General features: G+C 38.3%; 1 protein-coding gene across 69 annotated transcripts in view; it reads right to left on the reverse strand.

The window, feature by feature from the left end:
- Mlip (muscular LMNA-interacting protein) overlaps nucleotides 1–21205 on the reverse strand; it is a 250699-nt gene that overhangs the window by 35412 nt on the left and 194082 nt on the right. For 46 of the 69 annotated variants that reach the window (XM_017313568.2, XM_017313572.2, XM_017313574.2 and 43 more), the window contains one exon: nucleotides 855–1061. The exons of the other annotated variants lie outside the window; for them this stretch is intronic. In XM_017313568.2, coding sequence (XP_017169057.1) covers nucleotides 855–1061 — 207 coding nt within the window. The remainder of the gene's footprint in view (nucleotides 1–854; nucleotides 1062–21205) is intronic. 69 annotated transcript variants of the gene reach the window in all.

The following is a 21205-nucleotide window of genomic DNA, read 5'->3' on the forward strand; positions in this document are numbered from 1 at the left end:
CTGAGAGTCTGTATTAGATAACCTGGTTGCTATGTAACATTTAAAAGGACACTTACTCAAAGGCCACACAGTGGTGCTGTGCATTGCTAAAAGGTCTCATGAATGTACTCCAATGGCAACCACAAATATATTATAATGCACATAACATATTAATATATATTTATAGCCCAGGTGCTAAACACTTCGTGTTTTACAAACGAACATGTGTGTGTATACAATATAGCCTATATTATATAATATACATAATATATATACTATATACAACATATACACATATAATTGTATATAGAATATATAGTATATAAAACACATAAGTTTATGGAATTACATATATAGTATATAAAATATATACACTTACTATAAACTATTAGACAAATAGACATTATATAATAAAATATTAATGTTATTTTTCAGATACTTGGAATAATTCTAAATATTCCTTGTTTAAATTCTGGATCTATGTCCTCTCAACAATTGACTGTAATTAATTAAGCTTCCAAAGATAGTAAAATAAGACTAGAACAAAAATTAATAGTGCCACCCTATTAAGTTCTAGACATTTCCTTGGTATCTCCACCCTGGGCTAAGACCATAAAATAATGAGGAAACGAGAGAAGGAATGGACTTAAGAAAAATGCATGTCTATCAATGTCTATCATGTCTAAAAGTCCATTGTCACCTACCTAATGTACTATAACTCAACCCAAGTATTGAATGTATTTAACATATTTAAATATTGAATATATAAGCATTTAGAGCTTTTATCTAGATGTTATCATGCATAAGTTTTAGAAGTTAAGCACCCTAAAGTTTCATAGCAAAGAGCAATTCTCATTTTAGCAAAACACTCTCACCTTATTGTATGTGTCCTGACTAAGAAGAGTGGGGGATTTCTCCTGTTCATCCCTCACTGAGAAGGAAGACAAATGACTGAAGGATCCTGGGGTAAGACAGTCAGCATGAGAGAGGGTCTGTGGATGTAGCAGGGACTTAGCAGGAGGGTAGAGTTTAGACTGATATAAAGGATGGAGAGAGACAGGCTTGTGAGGGATGGCCATATCCTAGGAAGAAGAAAGGCACAGGAAATGTTAGTGTATGAAAATCAGGCACACCACAACTTACCTGTAAAAAGTAAAAAAGAGTACTCCTTAGAAGGCATCCCTCACAAGGTACTTGTTTTCATAGTGACTATGTTGTCCTTTTGAATAATCTTTTGACCCCACCTTCAGCCTTTTCTGCAAGCAAAACAGAGGCTTGCAACATATCTCCTGGAGATTCTGTTTGTTATTCATGAAAGTACTGAGAGAAGAAATGCATAGAGAATTGCAAAACCTATCTGGAGGGGGTTAGTTGGGCCCAGGCAAGCAGTCAGCAAAAAGGAGTCAGCAGTGGAAGGCATTAACTCAGGAATACAGCCGAGTTGGTCTAGAATTTTGCCAGAGCAATGGGAAGGAGTTAATTTATGAGCAGAGGCAAAGAAACTCAGGGTGTATTAACTTAGCCAACTGAACTGAAATAAAGGATCAGTTATAGATGAGTCTAAAAGGAATAAAGACTATTTTCACTTCCAGGCAGTGTTGTCTCGAATGGAAACTCACAGTTCAGCAAACAGGCAAGTTTGCTGTAGTAGAGGCCATATCTAGGATGGATTGCCAACACATAAAAGGGTGAGTGCAAGAGATGGAAGGAACAGTCAGGTAAACAAGAGCATAAGTTATGTGAATGAAGCAAGGAATCCACAAAGGTTAGAAGGAGCTGACATACACATATGAAGTATAGTTATAAAAACCAAGGGCTAATATTTACAGTTATATAGAAATATTTTATACTTCTGAAATCTTGTCAGTAGATAAATTGATTATCCTACAACAGAGCCCACTAGGACATTTACTGTATGAAGAGCAACCTACTTTCTTAACTTTCTAATTATAGAATCCAGAAAAAAGAGGCTATGGTAGATACTTAATGCATTAATATTGAATTTCAAAGGAAAATGATATTTCTTATAACTTCAATGGTGTGTTTTATTACTTGTGTGCTTTGTAAATAATGGAAAGCTATTCTTTCATACTTGTAACAAACTTAGTATAAAATAATACCTGTGGATCACAATGGTATTTGGCAAACAGATAAACTCAGCTTGTAACAGTAAATAAATGTTTTACATTCATGTCCTTCATTTTAAGCAATATTTTTAAAGTCTCTGATAGGCCTTTAAACCAATAAATGAAAAATGTGGACTATAAGAGGAACATTGCTAGTTATTAATTCTATGGGTTTTCAGTTGATTCTCTTAGAACATCCAGGAACACTACCTAAAATGTCAACTCACCTAACACAGTAATGAATTTACCTCCCTTTTCCCTAGTTAACACATTTTTGTTTAGTTTCTTTAGTTAATACTTGTCAATACTACCCCTGCTAGTAAGCAACTTAAATGAAACATATTTATATAGGAACATATTCAAATTTTATCTATTTTCTCAATCACATAGTGAACAACTAATTGACTTATTTAGTGTCAAAAGCAATTAGTAGAAAATTGAGGAGCAAAACTCCCTGTGCAAGAACAAGGCAATGTTCCTGGTGATAGTTGAGGAAGCTCAGGAACGGGTGGCCTAGGAGTCTCTTGTTTAAAGACTGTTGGATTTCTTAGGAGGTAGAGTACCAGTTCTCTGAATGTCATGAGTCAAGTCTTGAGATCCATGAGAAGCTATGTATGTAGCCGTCACACTTGAGAATCAAACAGGATCAAGCTTTGTGCAGTTTGAGAGGAATCTCACCATGGCCCTTCTCTAGCCTAAGGAGTATGTCAGTTTGCACACTTCTATGACATCATGTGATATCCTCCGCTTGTATAGACAGCTGAGCAAGAAGAAAGAGTGTGCTCTCATCACGGTGGACACACGAAGAAGCTGAGTACTGGCCAAGCTGACTTTAGTACTTGCAAATACAGGTGTGAGTAGTGAAAAATGCTTGGCAGATGACAATACTTAACACTTGAGACACTTTTTCCGGCTCTGAGACTTGTGGTACCAAAGCAAACTGGGACTTTTTGATTCCCCCACCCTGCACTCTGACTGATTCTGTATCACTTGTATTATTCTTCACTTATTACCAAGAGTTTGCTCCGTTCATTAAACACCACTTTGTTCTGAATTTCCTAAGGTCTTTTCTTCCTTAGCATGGAGAAATATTAGTGTTGACTTTTCTCTTTCCATAGATAACCACTCCTCTGCATTTCTCTTTAATTCCTGGCTTAGTGGTTTTGCTTATTTTGCTGTGTTGTTTTGCACTGGAGGGTTTCTCCAATTATCTGGATATCTATTGTCTGTTTATGTTGTTTGAGTCTGACACAGGGCTTCGTACAGATACTAAGCCCATATACTGTCCTTGGAGTTCACTGTCCAGAATGTGGAAGTCTCAGTCATTTCAGAGTTTGCTTCTTTAGGCTGATCAGATTGCTCACTGAAAATTTTCCAAATCACCAGGCTAGAGGTTGAAAGAAAAATTACCAGCAGATAAGAAAAGCCAGGGGACTGTATTCTGAGATACAGTAGGAAAAAAAAAAAAAAGAATGGGCTATCAATGTGAGCCATGAGGCTTCAGGCTGTGCCAGCTCTCCTTCAATCTGAAACCCATTTTACTCTAACCTGAAGGAAGGGAGAATGCAAGCCACTAAGAGACAAGGTCTTGGAGATAGATACTTAACTGGTACTGTATCCCTTTTTTAGCTGCTGTTCTTTTATCTCTGGAAGGTTATCATCAGGCACATCTAAAGCCTCAGCCTGTTGAGAGCTCTAAGGTAGAAAGAAAATCAAGGATCTCTAAGAAGCCAGCTCGGGATTTAGTTTCTACACTAGTTTTTATCAGTTTTACCTCATCAAGATGTTGTTATAGCTCTAAAAGTATGTTGTTATATTTCTTCATTTTCCCCACCATGGGCTTGACCATAAAAGAACATCAACAGAGTCATATATGTATACACACACACACACACACATATATGTGTGTGTGTGTGTGTGTGTGTGTATGTATATATATATATATATTTTTATTGGCTGAATCACCTAATAGACTTTTGTTTGATAAAAGTGACTCTTAAAAGTCTACAGAGCTAGGGTCTACTTCCTCCTTGAATGTCTAGAATGAATCCTACCTGTCGAAATACAGTTTGCTTTAATGCACTGCTGAGTTCTTTGTAGGTGAAGCTGAGATGCTTGCATGGCTGCCTGTAACTAAATTTGGACTCTTTCCTTTTTGTGAACTAACTCTTGGGTAATGATGATAGGGTTTCACTGTCTTGTCACCTTTAGTGTCATCCAACGCTTTAGTGAATACCCTTAGATAGATGTAGCCCACAGCTGTCTGCATTGCCTCCCGCTGATCCATTGTGCTCTAGAAACTATCTTTTACCACTTTCACTGTGTTTCTTTTGGTTACAGGTTTGGTGGCCTAGACTAGGAACTAATACCTGTAAGTTTCCCATGTCGGTTATAAATTGTATGTCTCCTTGGATTTGCCTCTGTGTAAGATGAGGAGAGTGTTGTACATCTAGTGGCTTCTGTGTTTTCAGCTATTTCCATGTCTACTTTTTATTTATATTTTCTCCCATTTTACTAACCTTTTAGCAAACAACTTGCTGTTTTATATAATTTTCAAAGAGCACATTTCATGTTTCTGACTTCTACAGTTTTCTCCTTTATATCAATGTCTAGTCTAATATCAATCTTAACTCCACTCTCTTGGTTTTTATATGTAGCAGATAATGTTTTTCCTCCTAAATAATGTTTTCTAAATATTAATTTTTGTTGTGGTTATTCTGAATTCTCCAAGGTAAATGCTCAATTATATTTTATTCTCTTTCTTTTATTCATTAACCATATAGATAGTTATAAAAATTTTCTGAAATATTCTTTTAATAACTTCTAGAATAGTCTAATAAATAACAATTTTAAGTCCTAAGAGAGCAATATATCTCTTAGTTAGGCATTAAATTGTTTTGATGCATTCTAATTTATTATTTTAAAACATTGTTTTGTCATCATTATAAAGTAACACAACCAGTGTCTAAAATATCAAAACACAATCTAAAATGACAATATTAAAATCTTCCATCAATCCTATGAACCCAGATGCAGTCCCCTAACACCACTTTTAGAATGCCAGAAAACCTGTTTCCTGGTATCAAAATAAATCACAAAGCTTCAACAATCAAAATACTATGGTAACTGTGGAAAGAGAGATGCAGAGGCCAATGAATTGGAGTAGAGAGCCCAAAGTTAAATCCATCATGACCTTTGATAAAGATTCAAGGCATAAAGGAGGACACTGGATAGCCACATGTAGAAGAATGACATTTGACCCTCATATCATCTACAACAAACAATTCAAATATAAATGTCCTGAATAAAAAAAAAAACATAATGAAAGTATTTTGATGATGGCTTATGCAATGACCTTTTTTAGATATAGACTCCTCAGCAGAATGGATGAAGAAAATGTGGTCCATACTGAGCATGAGACATCTGCCGTCCTTTCAGAAGAACAGATCCTGCCGTCCAGACACTAACAGGTACTGAGTAACCTTACTAATACAATGAGCAATCTGGAAAAGCTGCCTTTATAGAAACAGAGGGTAGATCGGTAACTAAGGTGTGATGGGGAGGAGGAAGGATGGGAGATGAGAAAATGTTGATTGATGGGCACTGCTATACAACTGGAGAGGAACAGGAAGTTCTAGTGTGCCACTGCAATGTAGGATGACTTGAGTCAGCAGTTCTATACACAGAAGGTGTTGGCCAGAAGGTAGACAAACTCACTTAAGCAGATTAAGTGAGCTCTGGAGGCCTAATGTAGGCAACATTGCTATAACTGACAATCCAGCACTGTATATTTGAAAGTGCTGAGAGGATAGATCCAAAGTGCACTTCCCAAAATAGCAATAACAACAAGTATGAACAGTTCTATGTGGGGAGATGTGGGTAGACATGCTACTTGAGACCATTTTGTAATTTAGAAGAATATCAAAACATCAAATTGTATACTTACATATATAGTATTTTTACTTATGTTTTAGAAATAAATAAAAGTAGGACTAAAGAAGAAAAAAAGAAACTTCATTTTGGGTTTCCTTGCAAAGCAAATATTTCATAAACATATGTCAGGGAACTTTTGGGAATTCTCAGTTTGTCAATTCATAAGATTTTGTGGGCTGGCAAACTTGAGTGTCTTGTTTCTACTTTGACAATTAGTGGAAGGTTCTGCTTGTCCTAAGAGATACATTCTATGATATTAAAGGAATACCAAAGGAATAGTGTTATTTATTGCTTGGGTTTGGTTGTGAGATTACAGAGTTCAAATATCTATTAGAGTTAACTCAAAGCAGCAGTGTTTCTGTTTGCCATTTACTCTGTCATAAGCTGGAAAATAATTTAAAATGCCTCACCATTAATCTATTTTCATGTAATCCCCAAACTTTCGCATATGGATATTAAATTTAGCATTTAGAGACTCTAGTTATATTTTCTTTTTTAGTTTTATCCTTTAGCATTTGGAGAAAATATTGTCTTAAAGGAATATTGCCTATTCTGAAGGTTTACGTGCAGAGGCACCTGCCTGCACAGGTGCACATGAAAGCAGAGGTGGACTTTCATTTGTCTTCCTCAGTTGCACCTCTGTCTTGTGTCTTTATTATTATTATTATTATTGATGTTATTATTATTATTATTATTATTATTATTATTATTATTAATTTGGAGACAGGGTTTCTTGCTGAGCCTGGAGCACACCCTATTGGTTAGACTGGCTGAGCCAAAAGTCCCTGAGAGCCACCTGTCTCCTCTGTACCCTTTTGCCCCTATTCTTACATATGAGTGCGAGAGATCTGAGCTCAAGACCCCACACTGGAGCAGGGAGCCCCTTACCCCTTCCTCCCTGGTCCTGATTCTTTTGTCTCATCACCGCCCTTCAGTGGTTTCTATTGTAACTGCAACAATCTAACAAGGTCTTTTAAATATACTCAATGCACTCCACATTTTCCCATAAGGTTATTGACTTTAGCCAATGCTTTTCTCTAGTTTTCCCATAAGGCTCAAGAATGTCACTTTTTGTATGGTTCGTACTTAGAACATAAATGTGCTAAGTTGAAATATTTTAAAGTGTATGTTCTGGTATAGACACATAATAAAACTCAGTTTATTGAATTCTTCATTACTCATTTCCCCCACATCTCTAACACGGATTAATAGGCATTAAATGGTTGATTACAAAGGAAAATTTCCACTTATCATTTCACATTTCTATATTATATTTATTGTAACAAGAATATATTTATCACCTAGTATATTAGACTATTAATATTTTATATCATTTTCTGTAAAGAGAATTTTATTATTTACCTCAACAATTTCTTTAAATGTATGTCTTGAGTTTGTTGTCTTCAAACAATACTGACAATTTCATAGGTCCTTCAGGCCCTGAGTTTCCTACTCTGTAGATATCTTATTGTGATGGTGTATCATTAGTTACAAAGCAAGACACAATTATACACTTAGGGATAGGTGTATTCACAAAAGGTGTAGATACATTTCTTAGCCAGGGTTTCTATTCCTGCACAAACATCATGACCACAGCTGGATCTCATGGAGCCACGTCCCCAACTAAAGCTCCTATCTCTGTGATAACTCCAGTCTGTGTCTAATTGATACACAAAACCAGCCAGTACAATTGACCCCTTGTCAAGTTGACACACAAACACAACACTATTAAGCTTCAACCTTTACATTCTTATTCATCCCCAAGATCTAAATAACTTTAAAAGTCCCACAGTCTTTACATATTAAAAGATCCCCTTTAAAATATCCAATATCTTTTAAAATTCAAAGTCTTTTAAAAATTCAAAGTCTCTTAACTGTGGGATCCACTAAAATACTTTCTTCCTTCAAGAGGGAAAAATATCAGGGCACAGTCACAATCAAAAGCAAAATAAAACTCCAACTGTGTAATGTCTGGGATCCACTCAGGATCTTCTCGATTCCTCCAAGGGCTTGGGTCACTTCTCCAGCTCTGCCCTTTGTAGTACACACCTTGTCTTCTAGGCTCCAGATACACGTACTCCACTGCTGCTGTTTTTGGCATAGATGGTACTAACATCTACAAAACACTGCTGCCTTCCACCAATAGCTTCTCATAGGCTCTCTTCATGGTGCCAAGCCTCAACTCCTTTACATGACCCCTTCAGTCCTGGGCCATCAATTGCAACTGAGGCTGCATCTTCACCAATGGCATTCTGTAGCCTCTCACAGTGCCAAGCCTCAGCTGCTCTTCATGACCCCTTCATGCCTTCAAAACCAGTACAACCTTGGTGATTCTTACATATTACCAAGTCCAGCCACAGCACAAGGTACAACCTTGGCTATCTCTGTAACACAGACTCTGTGCTCTCAGAAAACACTTCCCAGAAGATTTCACCTCAATGATGCTAGTCTCTTCTTAATCACCGCTAATTTCTTAGCTCTGGCTAACCAGTATCAATAGTCCCAGTAATGCAAAGTTTTCACTTTAGTAGTTCTGGTATTTTGTTAATCACAGCTGATTCTTCAGCTCCAGCTAACCCAAACCACAGAATCTTCACAATCAAAATAGCAATGGCCCTGATAAGCATCTTTAATCTTCCCTCTGAAATTTCACAAGCCAGGCCTCCATCTTCTGCACTGTTCTCAACATTATTTTCCAAGCTCCTACACAACATCCCACAGAGCTCTTAACACCAAATGGATCTTCTAGCCCAAAGTTTCAAAGTCCTTCCACAGTCCTCCCCAAAACATGGTCAGGTTGTCACAGGAATACCCCACTCTGCTGGTACCAATTTGTCTTAGTCAGGGTTTCTATTCCTGTGCAAACATCATGACCAAGAAGCAATTTGGGGAGGAAAGGGTTTATTCAACTTACACCTCCATGTTACTGTTCATAACCAAAGGAAGTCAGGGCTGGAACTCAAGCAGGGCAGGAAGCAGGAGCTGATGCAGAGGCCATGGAGGGATGTTACTTATTGGCTTGCTTCCCCTGGCTTGCTCAGCTTGCTTTCTTATAGAACCCAAGACTATCAGCCCAGAGATAGTACCACCCACAAAGAGCCCTCCCCCTTGATCATTAATAGAGAAAATGCCTTACAGCTGGATCTCATGGAGGCACTTCCCCGACTGAAGCTCCTTTCTCTATAATAACTCCAGCCTGTGTCAAGTTGACACACAAAACCAGCCAGTACAAGACACATCTATATTTCAAATTATTTATGTAATTAGAAACTTGTCATCTTGTCAAGTCAATATTTTGAATTTATACTTATGATTGATTAGCCTTCTTGGACATAGAATTTCTTGTTATTTATGCTTATGTCACGTTTATTGTTTTGTCCAGATTATTTTAGAGTTTTGGTTTACCTTAAAGAAAGGCATTTATTTTATCAGGATTATTTTAGTGAAAAAGTTAAGATGATAAACTCTGGAGTAGCTGCTATGAGCTATAATTGAATGCAACAAGATTAAGGGAAAACACTCACCCCACTGGACAGTCCTGACTTTGAAGCTTCACTTTGTCATGGTTTTGGTAGCTGATTATGGGATGGATCCCCGGGTGGGGTAGTCTCTGGAAAGTCCATCCTTTCGTCTTAGCTCCAAACTTTGTCTCTGTATCTCCTTTCGTGGGTATTTTGTTCCCTATTCTAAGGAGAAATGAAGTATCCACCCATTGGTCTTCCCTCTTCTTGTGTTCTATGTTTCTGGGCTAATATCCACATATCAGTGAGTGCGTATCTACTGACTTCTTTTGTGATTGGGTTACCTCACTCAGGGTGATACCCGCCAGAAGCTTCACTTTGAATAGCCTTGACTTTCAACCATTTAGAAATCAACTACAAGGGAGAATGAGCAAAGCACAAACCTTCCTACTTTAGGTGGAAGCTGCATGTATTTTGTAAAGGAACTGTCCATGGACGTTGTAGAGTCCACACATTTATCTATCCCACAAGGACTTGACCTCACCATGATCATGTGAGAGCAGCCTCTACAAGATGCAGGTAAATGGGAGCAGCCGACTTCCCATAAGGTTATTCATAAAGATACTGGTAGAACATATTTTGTCCCCAGGACATGGTTTCAAACTCTCTTTATTATTAAAGCACATTAATAATTTCTCATATCTCAGCCACCTCCTGTGTCACCGTAGTGAATTATCTTGTGCTCAGCACGTCACTGTGAAAGTCACTTTTCTAAATGATCTGAAGGGATTGTCATTCTCTTCCACCTCAGCAGTCAGCATGTGAATCTTCAAGTTCTAATTTTTAAAGGAAAAAACATACCTGTTCTCATTATTAATATAGTCAGTGTAGATATTTCTGGTTAAATGTTTTAGACTACTTTCTCTCTCCATAATTGCCCTCTCCAATATAAAATTACTTTTTAAAAAAAATCCCCAAATTTTGAGCCTTATTTAAGTTTGATTATTTAAAAGGAGCAATTTATTTTCATTGGTGTTGATATGGTACACTGAAAAACTTCAAGAAGATACAGGAGCACGAAGCAATAATATTCTGTTCATTAGAGGGAGAAATAGCAGACAAATACGTGGTAAGTAAATTGATTTGGCTCTGCCTAATTGACAGAGACATCAGAAAATGAATGTCACAGTCGTGTCTTGGGTGCTGTCCACTCTAGCAAAAGGTTACCTTCTCCTCAACCATTAAACTCTTAACTTCAAAAGCTACTTCCATTGCAATAAAGTGGCATTTCAAGGCACTTTGGGCTCTTCTCATTAAAAACTACAGATCTCACTCTCTTTTGTTCTGTTCCTAGCATTTTAAATGTTACCTCCTTTCCTGTGGTTTGGAAGTGATAGGGAAAATTCACTGTCTCTGTATGGACACTCTCTGTTCATGTGCAGTGTTATCTACAGAGCACAGGCCAACTGTGTGACCCAAATCTCAGCTCCGTCCCTTAGGCATCTGCGAGCTTCTTGTTGAAACAGTAAACTACATTAGCAATTGTTCAAAATAAAAACCATAGGGTTTATCTTCTCTTTTAATTTAAGGCAGCATTCAGTTAAAGTCAAGAAGAGTTATAGTATATTCTGAAAGAATGAATCCTTTATCCAAAATGAATTCACTGTTTTACATATACCATCACAAAACCCACAATACTATGAAGGAGATTCTGGCTGGCTACATATATTGAAGATCAGTCTAGTAAACTAGGCTTCATAGCTGTGAATGTGAGCCATACCTTCTGGTTCACAAACCTCAATTTAAAAAAAAAGACATATTTAAACTAACACATCTATTTTAAAAACTGATGTGAACCAAAAAAAGGAATTTATGAATCAAGAAAAAATTTAGCATATGTTCAGCTATTTCAAATCTTCTATACATTTTTTAAAAATAATTGCAACCTAATTTTGAAGATAGACTTCAGATCACAGTATTTCAAGTGTATAGTGTCTGGAAATGGAATAGTATGAAGATGGTTGAAGCAGAAACTCAACAGAACAGATGGAGAAAATAGTTCCTAAGCACATCCGCCGAAGAGTGTTAAGATACCATGTCTTTCACATTTCTCTACTTGTGTTTTATTTCACACGCTTATACTGTTCATATGGACATATTTACAGAAATTTAGATTGAAAAGTTAGAGGGTAGCTTTTTTAAAAGGCTTCTTTGTCTCCCCAAAATGGAAAGGAGATGAACTCAGTGACTTCTCAAAAAGAAGTAAATCTCCTTCCAACACAATAATGATTTTAAGGGAAATTACAATAGTAAATATATTAAAATTGTATTCCTTCAAAGAGTCCAGAACCTGTTGACCATATCCATTACGTTTCATTATGACAACATTGATCACAACAACCAAGATAAGGAAGCAGCTTAAGGGCCTGTCAATGAGGAACAGATTTGAAAATGTGAAATTCAAGCCATGAATTATTATGCAGCCTTATCAATGGAAATTTTGCCTTTCACAGCAACATGGGTGACTCTAAAAAGTATTACTTCAGGTGAAATAAGTCAGTCACAAAAGGATAAGTATTGCATATCTTAAACATAAAATGTGAGAAAGCCTAAGCACAGAAACAGCGTAGAGCCATGGTGTTTAATAGTGCAGGGCAGGGAGGAGCCAGGAAGATGCTGGTCACCTGTACAAAGGTAGGTACTAAAACATTTGGTTCCTAGTTGGTGATGTTGTTTGGGGAAGCTGAGGAGGTGTGGCTTTGCTAGAGGAAAATGACATGTGATGGGACAGTTTTAAGGCTTTGTTTTCATTGTACTTTTAATTAACTCTGTCTTTCTGCTTCATGATTGCTGTGGATGATATGATCTCTAAGCTTCCTATTGCTGACATCCCTCCCCACTATAAGGGACTCTTATCACCTAGGAACCATAAGAAAAAATAAACTCTTCCTTAAGTTGCCTTTTGTCATGATGCTTTCTCCCAGCAATGGAAAAGTCACTACACAAGGACTCACAAGAACAAAAGAGCAGTGAGGGAGACAGCAATGCCAACTTCACAAACCACAACACTGCCATACTTGGTGGAACCACTGGCTCTGGTCCAGCAATTGTATTTCCAAATTTGTTCTTCCAACTATTCAAGGATGCTGAAGATGAACTCCAATTTAATGCTCAGAGTGATAAATGTTAAGGCACTATTTCATCCAAAACATTTAGTTGTTTCTTTGTTTCAAAGTACACTTTTGAGAGCTCATGACAGAGGGAATATTTGGGAGACAAACATTCTAGCTTCAAATATCTAGGACATTGGATAACAAAATTCATTTAGAAAACATGATAGATCAGAGTATTAATGTGCAATTCTAGGCCAAAAATCAAGTCTTACCAAACACAAATAAGTTGAAATAAGTCCATATATTTTATAAGCTTATAGATTAATAAAGTTAAAAGCCATGTCAAGTAAAATTACAGAAACTAGATAAATACATTAAGAATGAATAAGGCAGTTGTGGTGGCACACGCCTTTAATCCCAGTACTTGGGAGGCAGAGGCAGGCAGATTTCTGAGTTCCAGGCCAGCCTGGTCTACAAAGTGAGTTCCAGGACAGCCAGGGCTATACAGAGAAACCCTGTCTCGAAAAAACCAAAAAAGAAAAAAAAAAAGAATGAATAAAACATCTTTGATCCAAGCAGAAATTAATGAAAGAGTAAAAAATTAATATAGAGACAACTTTCAGCTACTGCAAAGAAAGAAGTGCCAATATTGCACCTTTAGAAGGAGAATAATTCTTCCTTTGGGTGTAAGGGGGAAGACATAGGCCAATTCCTCTGATAACAGAAACACCAAAGAAATCTCAATAAAATTCTCACAAAACAAAATCAAGACCACATTAAGAAGGTTTTACACCTTGACCAAGTTAGCATTAATCCAGTTATGTAGGGTTGGTTCGACACATACAAACCTATGGGAGAAATACAGTATATAGAATTAAGGATTAAAAACACAGGTCCATCTCAGTAGATGCAGAAAAGCCCTTTGATGAAAGTCGGTATCTCTTCATGGTTAACTACAAAGCTGGGATTAGAAAGAACATACTTGAACTTAATGGCTACATGCAGCAAAATCTATAGCTACTATACACTAAAAGGTAAAAAGAACGAAGAGCATTTTCCCTAAAATATAGAACAAGACAAGGTTGCGGCTCTTCTCTTGTTTAAGAGTCTTAAATTCTAAGCTGGAGCAATAAGACAAAAGAACAACATAAAAGGTAAAAATAGAAAAGGAAGAAAAATGGGAAAGGAATGCTACTTCCAAAGGACATGAGCCAGTCCTTAAAACTTCTTTAAAACTCCAGCAGAAACTATCAAGCCTTAATAAATATACTTGGCAGGATGCAACATCAACATATAATTTTATACACCAACAGAAGATTTATCAATAAAGAAATGAGGTCAGGGAAGGGGAAATACTACTCACAGGAGCTTCAAAACCAAAAGAATACCTAAGGGCATTGAACTAATAACAATGGGGGCACAATACCCCAACTAGAAACTCTATGTCAATAAGTCAAACCTCCAGTAGGAGAAATGTGTTACATTTTGTTCATTCATTTTCTAAAGGGACCCCATAAATTCTGGCAAATATCGCTGACTATTGTCAATGTTAGTGGTTACCCACTGCAACCTGATGACAAGAAACTTATGCTGAAGACACTGCTTGTTTGTTGCATCAAGCATGGAGAAATTGATTCGATAATCACATTATTTTGTTAGGTTTTGGTGGTGGTGGTGGTGGTGGTGGTGGTGGTGATTTTGGTAGTTTCATTATTTTAGTTTGGGTATTTGCTATATTATTGTTTTTGGTTTGTATACTTGTTTGATATTTGTTTTGTTTGGTTTTGGTTTGGGGTTATTTTGAGAGAGAGAGAGAGGTTGGGTAGGTTGGGAGGGAGAATCTAGAAGGACTTGGAGAAGGGAAACAAATATAAGAAGTCTAATAAAAAGAAAAAATACCCAAGAATAACCCTAACCAAGGAGGTAAAAGACCTCTAGAATGAAAGCATTAAACACTAGAAAAAGAAATTGAAGACAGTAGATGGCAAACAGCCTTCCCAGATGCAGGCCCTGACAATGTTAATATTGGCAAAGTGGTAATAACAAAAGTTATCTACACGTTAAAGGTGACTTCCAGATTATTTTCACATACCTAGAAAAAAGTCCTAAATTCACTAGGAAGCATAAAAGTCCTTGAAAAGGGAAAGCAATCCAAGTAGAAAAAGGAGTATTTGAAGTATCAAAACAGATCGTTTCAGACCACTAGAATACAATAGAGAGGCCTGACACCCGCAAGGGCCCACACAGGATTCCTCAAAGGATCCTAAGACCTCTGGTGAGTGGAACACAGCGCCTGCCCCAATCCAATCGCGCAGAACCGAGCCCAGGGGTACCTTGCCAGCGGAGTCTCGCCCAACATCTGCAAGGGCCCACACAGGATTCCCCAAAGGATCCTAAGACCTCTGATGAGTGGAACACAGCGCCTGCCCCAATCCAATCGCACGGAACCTGAGACTGCGGTACATAGGGAAGCAGACTACCTGGGCCTGACCTGGGGCACAAGCCCCTTCCGCTCCACTCGAGCCCCGGGCTTCCTTGCCAGCGGAGTTGCCTGACACCCGCAAGGGCCCACACAGGATTCCCCACGGGATCCTAAGACCTCTGGTGAGCGGAAAAAAGCGCCTGCCCCAATCCAATCGGACAGAACCTGAGACTTTGGTAAATAGGGAAGCAGACTACCCGGGCCTGACCTGGGGCACAATTCCCTTCCGCTCCACTTGAGCACCAGGGTACCTTGCCAGCGGAGTCACCCGACAGCCACAAGGGCCCACACAGGATTCCCCACGGGATCCTAAGACCTCTCGTGAGTGGAACACAACTTCTGCCAGGAGTCGGGTTCGAACACCAGATATCTGGGTACCTTCCCTGCAAGAAGAGAGCTTGCCTGCAGAGAATACTCTGCCCACTGAAACTAAGGAGAGTGCTACCCTCCCAGGTATGCTTATAGAGGCTAACAGAGTCACCTGAAGAACACGCTCTTAACAGAGACAACTATAACAGCTAGCTTCAGAGATTACCAGATGGCGAAAGGCAAACATAAGAATCCTACTAACAGAAATCAAGACCACTCACCATCATCAGAACGCAGCACTCCCATCCCACCTTGTCCTGGGCACCCCAACACAACCAAAAATCTAGACTCAGATTTAAAAACATTTCTCATGATGATGATAGAGGATATCAAGAAGGACTTTCATAAGTCACTTAAAGAATTACAGGAGAGCACTGCTAAAGATTTACAGGCCCTTAAAGAAAAGCAGGAAAACACAACCAAACAGGTAGAAGTCCTTAAAGAAAAACAAGAAAACACATCCAAACAGGTGATGGAAATGAACAAAACCATACTAGAACTAAAAAGGGAAGTAGACACAATAAAGAAAACCCAAAGCGACGCAACGCTGGAGATAGAAACCCTAGGAAAGAGATCTGGAACCATAGATGCGAGCATCAGCAACAGAATACAAGAAATGGAAGAGAGAATCTCAGGTGCAGAAGATTCCATAGAGAACATCAAACACAATAGTCAAAGAAAATACAAAATGCAAAAGGATCCTAACTCAAAACATCCAGGAAATCCTGGACGCAATGAGAAGACCAAACCTACGGATAATAGGAATTGATGAGAATGAAGAGTTTCAACTTAAAGGGCCAGCTAATATCTTCAACAAAATAATAGAAGAAAACTTCCCAAACATAAAGAAAGAGATGCCCATGATCATACAAGAAGCCTACAGAACTCCAAATAGACTGGACAAGAAAAGAAATTCCTCCCGACACATAATAATCAGAACAACAAATGCACTAAATAAAGATAGAATATTAAAAGCAGTAAGGGAGAAAGGTCAAGTAACATATAAAGGAAGGCCTATCAGAATTACACCAGACTTTTCACCAGAGACTATGAAAGCCAGAAGAGCCTGGACAGATGTTATACAGACACTAAGAGAACACAAATGCCAGCCCAGGCTACTATACCCGGCCAAACTCTCAATTACCATAGATGGAGAAACCAAAGTATTCCACGACAAAAACAAATTCACACAATATCTTTCCACGAATCCAGCCCTTCAAAGGATAATAGCAAAAAAGAAGCAATACTAGGACGGAAATCACGCCCTAGAACAAGCAAGAAAGTAATCCCTCAACAAACCAAAAAGAAGACAGCCACAAGAACAGAATGCCAACTCTAACAACAAAAATAAAAGGAAGCAACAATTACTTTTCCTTAATGTCTCTTAATATCAATGGACTCAATTCCCCAATAAAAAGACATAGACTAACAGACTGGCTACACAAACAGGACCCAACATTCTGCTGCTTACAGGAAACCCATCTCAGGGAAAAAGACAGACACTACCTCAGAGTGAAAGGCTGGAAAACAATTTTCCAAGCAAATGGTCTGAAGAAACAAGCCATTAGAATGGAGTAGCCATTCTAATATCGGATAAAATTGACTTCCAACCCAAAGTTATCAAAAAAGACAAGGAGGGACACTTCATACTCATCAAAGGTAAAATCCTCCAAGAGGAACTCTCAATTCTGAATATCTACGCTCCAAATGCAAGGGCAGCCACATTCATTAAAGACACTTTAGTAAAGCTCAAAGCACACATTGCACCTCACACAATAATAGTGGGAGACTTCAACACACCACTTTCATCAATGGACAGATCGTGGAAACAGAAACTAAACAGGGACACAGTGAAACTAACAGAAGTTATGAAACAAATGGACCTGACAGATATCTACAGAACATTTTATCCTAAAACAAAAGGATATACCTTCTTCTCAGCACCTCACTGGACCTTCTCCAAAATTGACCATATAATTGGTCACAAAACAGGCCTCAACAGATACAAAAATATTGAAATTGTCCCATGTATCCTATCAGACCACCATGGCCTAAGACTGATCTTCAATAACAACATAAATAATGGAAAGCCAACATTCACGTGGAAACTGAACAACACTCTTCTCAATGATACCTTGGTCAAGGAAGGAATAAAGAAAGACATTAAAGACTTTTTAGAGTTTAATGAAAATGAAGCCACAACGTACCCAAACCTATGGGACACAATGAAAGCATTTCTAAGAGGGAAACTCATAGCTCTGAGTGCCTCCAAGAAGAAACTGGAGAGAGCACATATTAGCAGCTTGACAACACATCTAAAAGCCCTAGAAAAAAAGGAAGCAAATTCACCCAAGAGGAGTAGACGGCAGGAAATAATCAAACTCAGGGGTGAAATCAACCAAGTGGAAACAAGAAGAACTATTCAAAGAATTAACCAAAGGAGGAGTTGGTTCTTTGAAAAAATCAACAAGATAGATAAACCCTTAGCTAGACTCACTAAAGAGCAAAGGGACAAAATCCTAATTAACAAAATCAGAAATGAAAAGGGAGACATAACAACAGATCCTGAAGAAATCCAAAACACCATCAGATCCTTCTACAAAAGGCTATACTCAACAAAATTGGAAAACCTGGACGAAATGGACAAATTTCTGGACAGATACCAGGTACCAAAGTTGAATCAGGATCAAGTTGACCATCTAAACAGTCCCATATCCCCTAAAGTCATAGAAGCAGTTATGAATAGTCTCCCAGCCAAAAAAAGCCCAGGACCAGACGGGTTTAGTGCAGAGTTCTATCAGACCTTCAAAGAAGATCTAATTCCAGTTCTGCACGAACTATTTCACAAAATAGAAGTAGAAGGTACTCTACCCAACTCATTTTATGAAGCCACTATTACTCTGATACCTAAACCACAGAAAGATCCAACAAAGATAGAGAACTTCAGACCAATTTCTCTTATGAATATCGATGCAAAAATCCTCAATAAAATTCTCGCTAACCGAATCAAAGAACACATTAAAGCAATCATCCATCCTGACCAAGTAGGTTTTATTCCAGGGATGCAGGGATGGTTTAATATACGAAAATCCATCAATGTAATCCATTATATAAACAAACTCAAAGACAAAAACCACATGATCATCTCGTTAGATGCAGAAAAAGCATTTGACAAGATTCAACACCCATTCATGATAAAAGTTTTGGAAAGATCAGGAATTCAAGGCCCATACCTAAACATGATAAAAGCAATCTACAGCAAACCAGTAGCCAACATCAAAGTAAATGGAGAGAAGCTGGAAGCAATCCCACTAAAATCAGGGACTAGACAAGGCTGCCCACTTTCTCCCTACCTTTTCAACACAGTACTTGAAGTATTAGCCAAAGCAATTCGACAACAAAAGGAGATCGAGGGGATACAAATTGGAAAAGAGGAAGTCAAAATATCACTTTTTGCAGATGATATGATAGTATATATAAGTGACCCTAAAAATTCCACCAGAGAACTCCTAAACCTGATAAACAGCTTCGGTGAAGTAGCTGGATATAAAATAAACTCAAACAAGTCAATGGCCTTTCTCTATACAAAGAATAAACAGGCTGAGAAAGAAATTAGGGAAACAACACCCTTCTCAATAGTCACAAATAATATAAAATATCTCGGCTTGACTCTAAGTAAGGAAGTGAAAGATCTGTATGATAAAAACTTCAAGTCTCTGAAGAAAGAAATTAAAGAAGATCTCAGAAGATGGAAAGATCTCCAATGCTCATGGATTGGCAGGATCAACATTGTAAAAATGGCTATCTTGCTAAAAGCAATCTACAGATTCAATGCAATCCCCATCAAAATTCCAACTCAATTCTTCAACGAATTAGAAAGGGCAATCTGCAAATTTATCTGGAATAACAAAAAACCTAGGATAGCAAAAACTCTTCTCAAGGATAAAAGAACCTCTAGTGGAATCATCATGCCTGAACAAAAGCTTTACTACAGAGCAATTGTGATAAAAACTGCATGGTACTGGTATAGAGACAGACAAGTAGACCAATGGAATAGAATTAAAGACCCAGAAATGAACCCACACACCTATGGTCACTTGATCTTTGACCAGGGAGCTAAAACCATCCAGTGGAAGAAAGACAGCATTTTCAACAAATGGTGCTGGCACAACTGGTTGTTATCATGTAGAAAAATTTGAATCGATCCATACTTATCTCCTTGTACTAAGGTCAAATCTAAGTGGATCAAGGATCTTCACATAAAACCAGAGACACTGAAACTTATAGAGGAGAAAGTGGGGAAAAGCCTTGAAGATATGGGCACAGGGGAAAAATTCCTGAACAGAACAGCAATGGCTTGTGCTGTAAGATCGAGAATTGACAAATGGGACCTAATGAAACTCCCAAGTTTCTGCAAGGCAAAAGACACAGTCAATAAGACAAAAAGACCACCAACAGATTGGGAAAGGATCTTTACCTATCCTAAATCAGACAGGGGACTAATATTCAACATATATAAAGAACTCAAGAAGGTGGACTTCAGAAAATCAAATAACCCCATTAAAAATGGGGCTCAGAACTGAACAAAGAATTCTCACCTGAGGAATACCGAATGGCAGAGAAGCACCTGAAAAAATGTTCAACATCCTTAATCATCAGGGAAATGCAAATCAAAACAACCCTGAGATTCCACCTCACACCAGTCAGAATGGCTAAGATCAAAAATTCAGGTGACAGCAGATGCTGGCGTGGATGTGCAGAAAGAGGAACACTCCTCCATTGTTGGTGGGATTGCAGGCTTGTACAACCACTCTGGAAATCAGTCTGGCGGTTCCTCAGAAAATTGGACATAGCACTACCGGAGGATCCAGCAATACCTCTCCTGGGCATATATCCAGAAGATGCCCCAACTGGTAAGAAGGACACATGCTCCACTATGTTCATAGCAGCCTTATTTATAATAGCCAGAAGCTGGAAGGAACCCAGATGCCCCTCAACAGAGGAATGGATACAGAAAATGTGGTACATCTACACAATGGAGTACTACTCAGCTATTAAAAAGAATGCATTTATGAAATTCCTAGCCAAATGGATGGACCTGGAGGGCATCATCCTGAGTGAGGTAACACATTCACAAAGGAACCCACACAATATGTACTCACTGATAAGTGGATATTAGCCCAAAACCTAGAATACCCAAGATATAAGATACAATTTGCTAAACACATGAATCTCAAGAAAAATGAAGACTGAAGTGTGGACACTATGCCCCTCCTTAGAAGTGGGAACAAAACACCCATGGAAGGAGTTACAGAGACAAAGTTTGGAGCTGAGATGAAAGGATGGACCATGTAGAGACTGCCATATCCAGGGATCCACCCCATAATCAGCATCCAAACGCTGACACCATTGCATACACTAGCAAGATTTTATCGAAAGGACCCAGATGTAGCTGTCTCTTGTGAGACTATGCCGGGGCCTAGCAAACACAGAAGCGGATGCTCACAGTCAGCTAATAGATGGATCACAGGGCTCCCAATGGAGGAGCTAGAGAAAGTTCCCAAGGAGCTAAAGGGATCTGCAACCCTATAGGTGGAACAACATTATGAACTAACCAGTACCCCGGAGCTCTTGACTCTAGCTGCATATGTATCAAAAGATGGCCTAGTCGGCCATCACTGCAAAGAGAGGCCCATTGGACACGCAAACTTTATATGCCCCAGTACAGGGGAACGCCAGGGT

Source organism: Mus musculus, chromosome 9 (assembly GCF_000001635.26).
Source record: "Mus musculus strain C57BL/6J chromosome 9, GRCm38.p6 C57BL/6J".
NCBI lineage: Eukaryota > Metazoa > Chordata > Mammalia > Rodentia > Muridae > Mus > Mus musculus.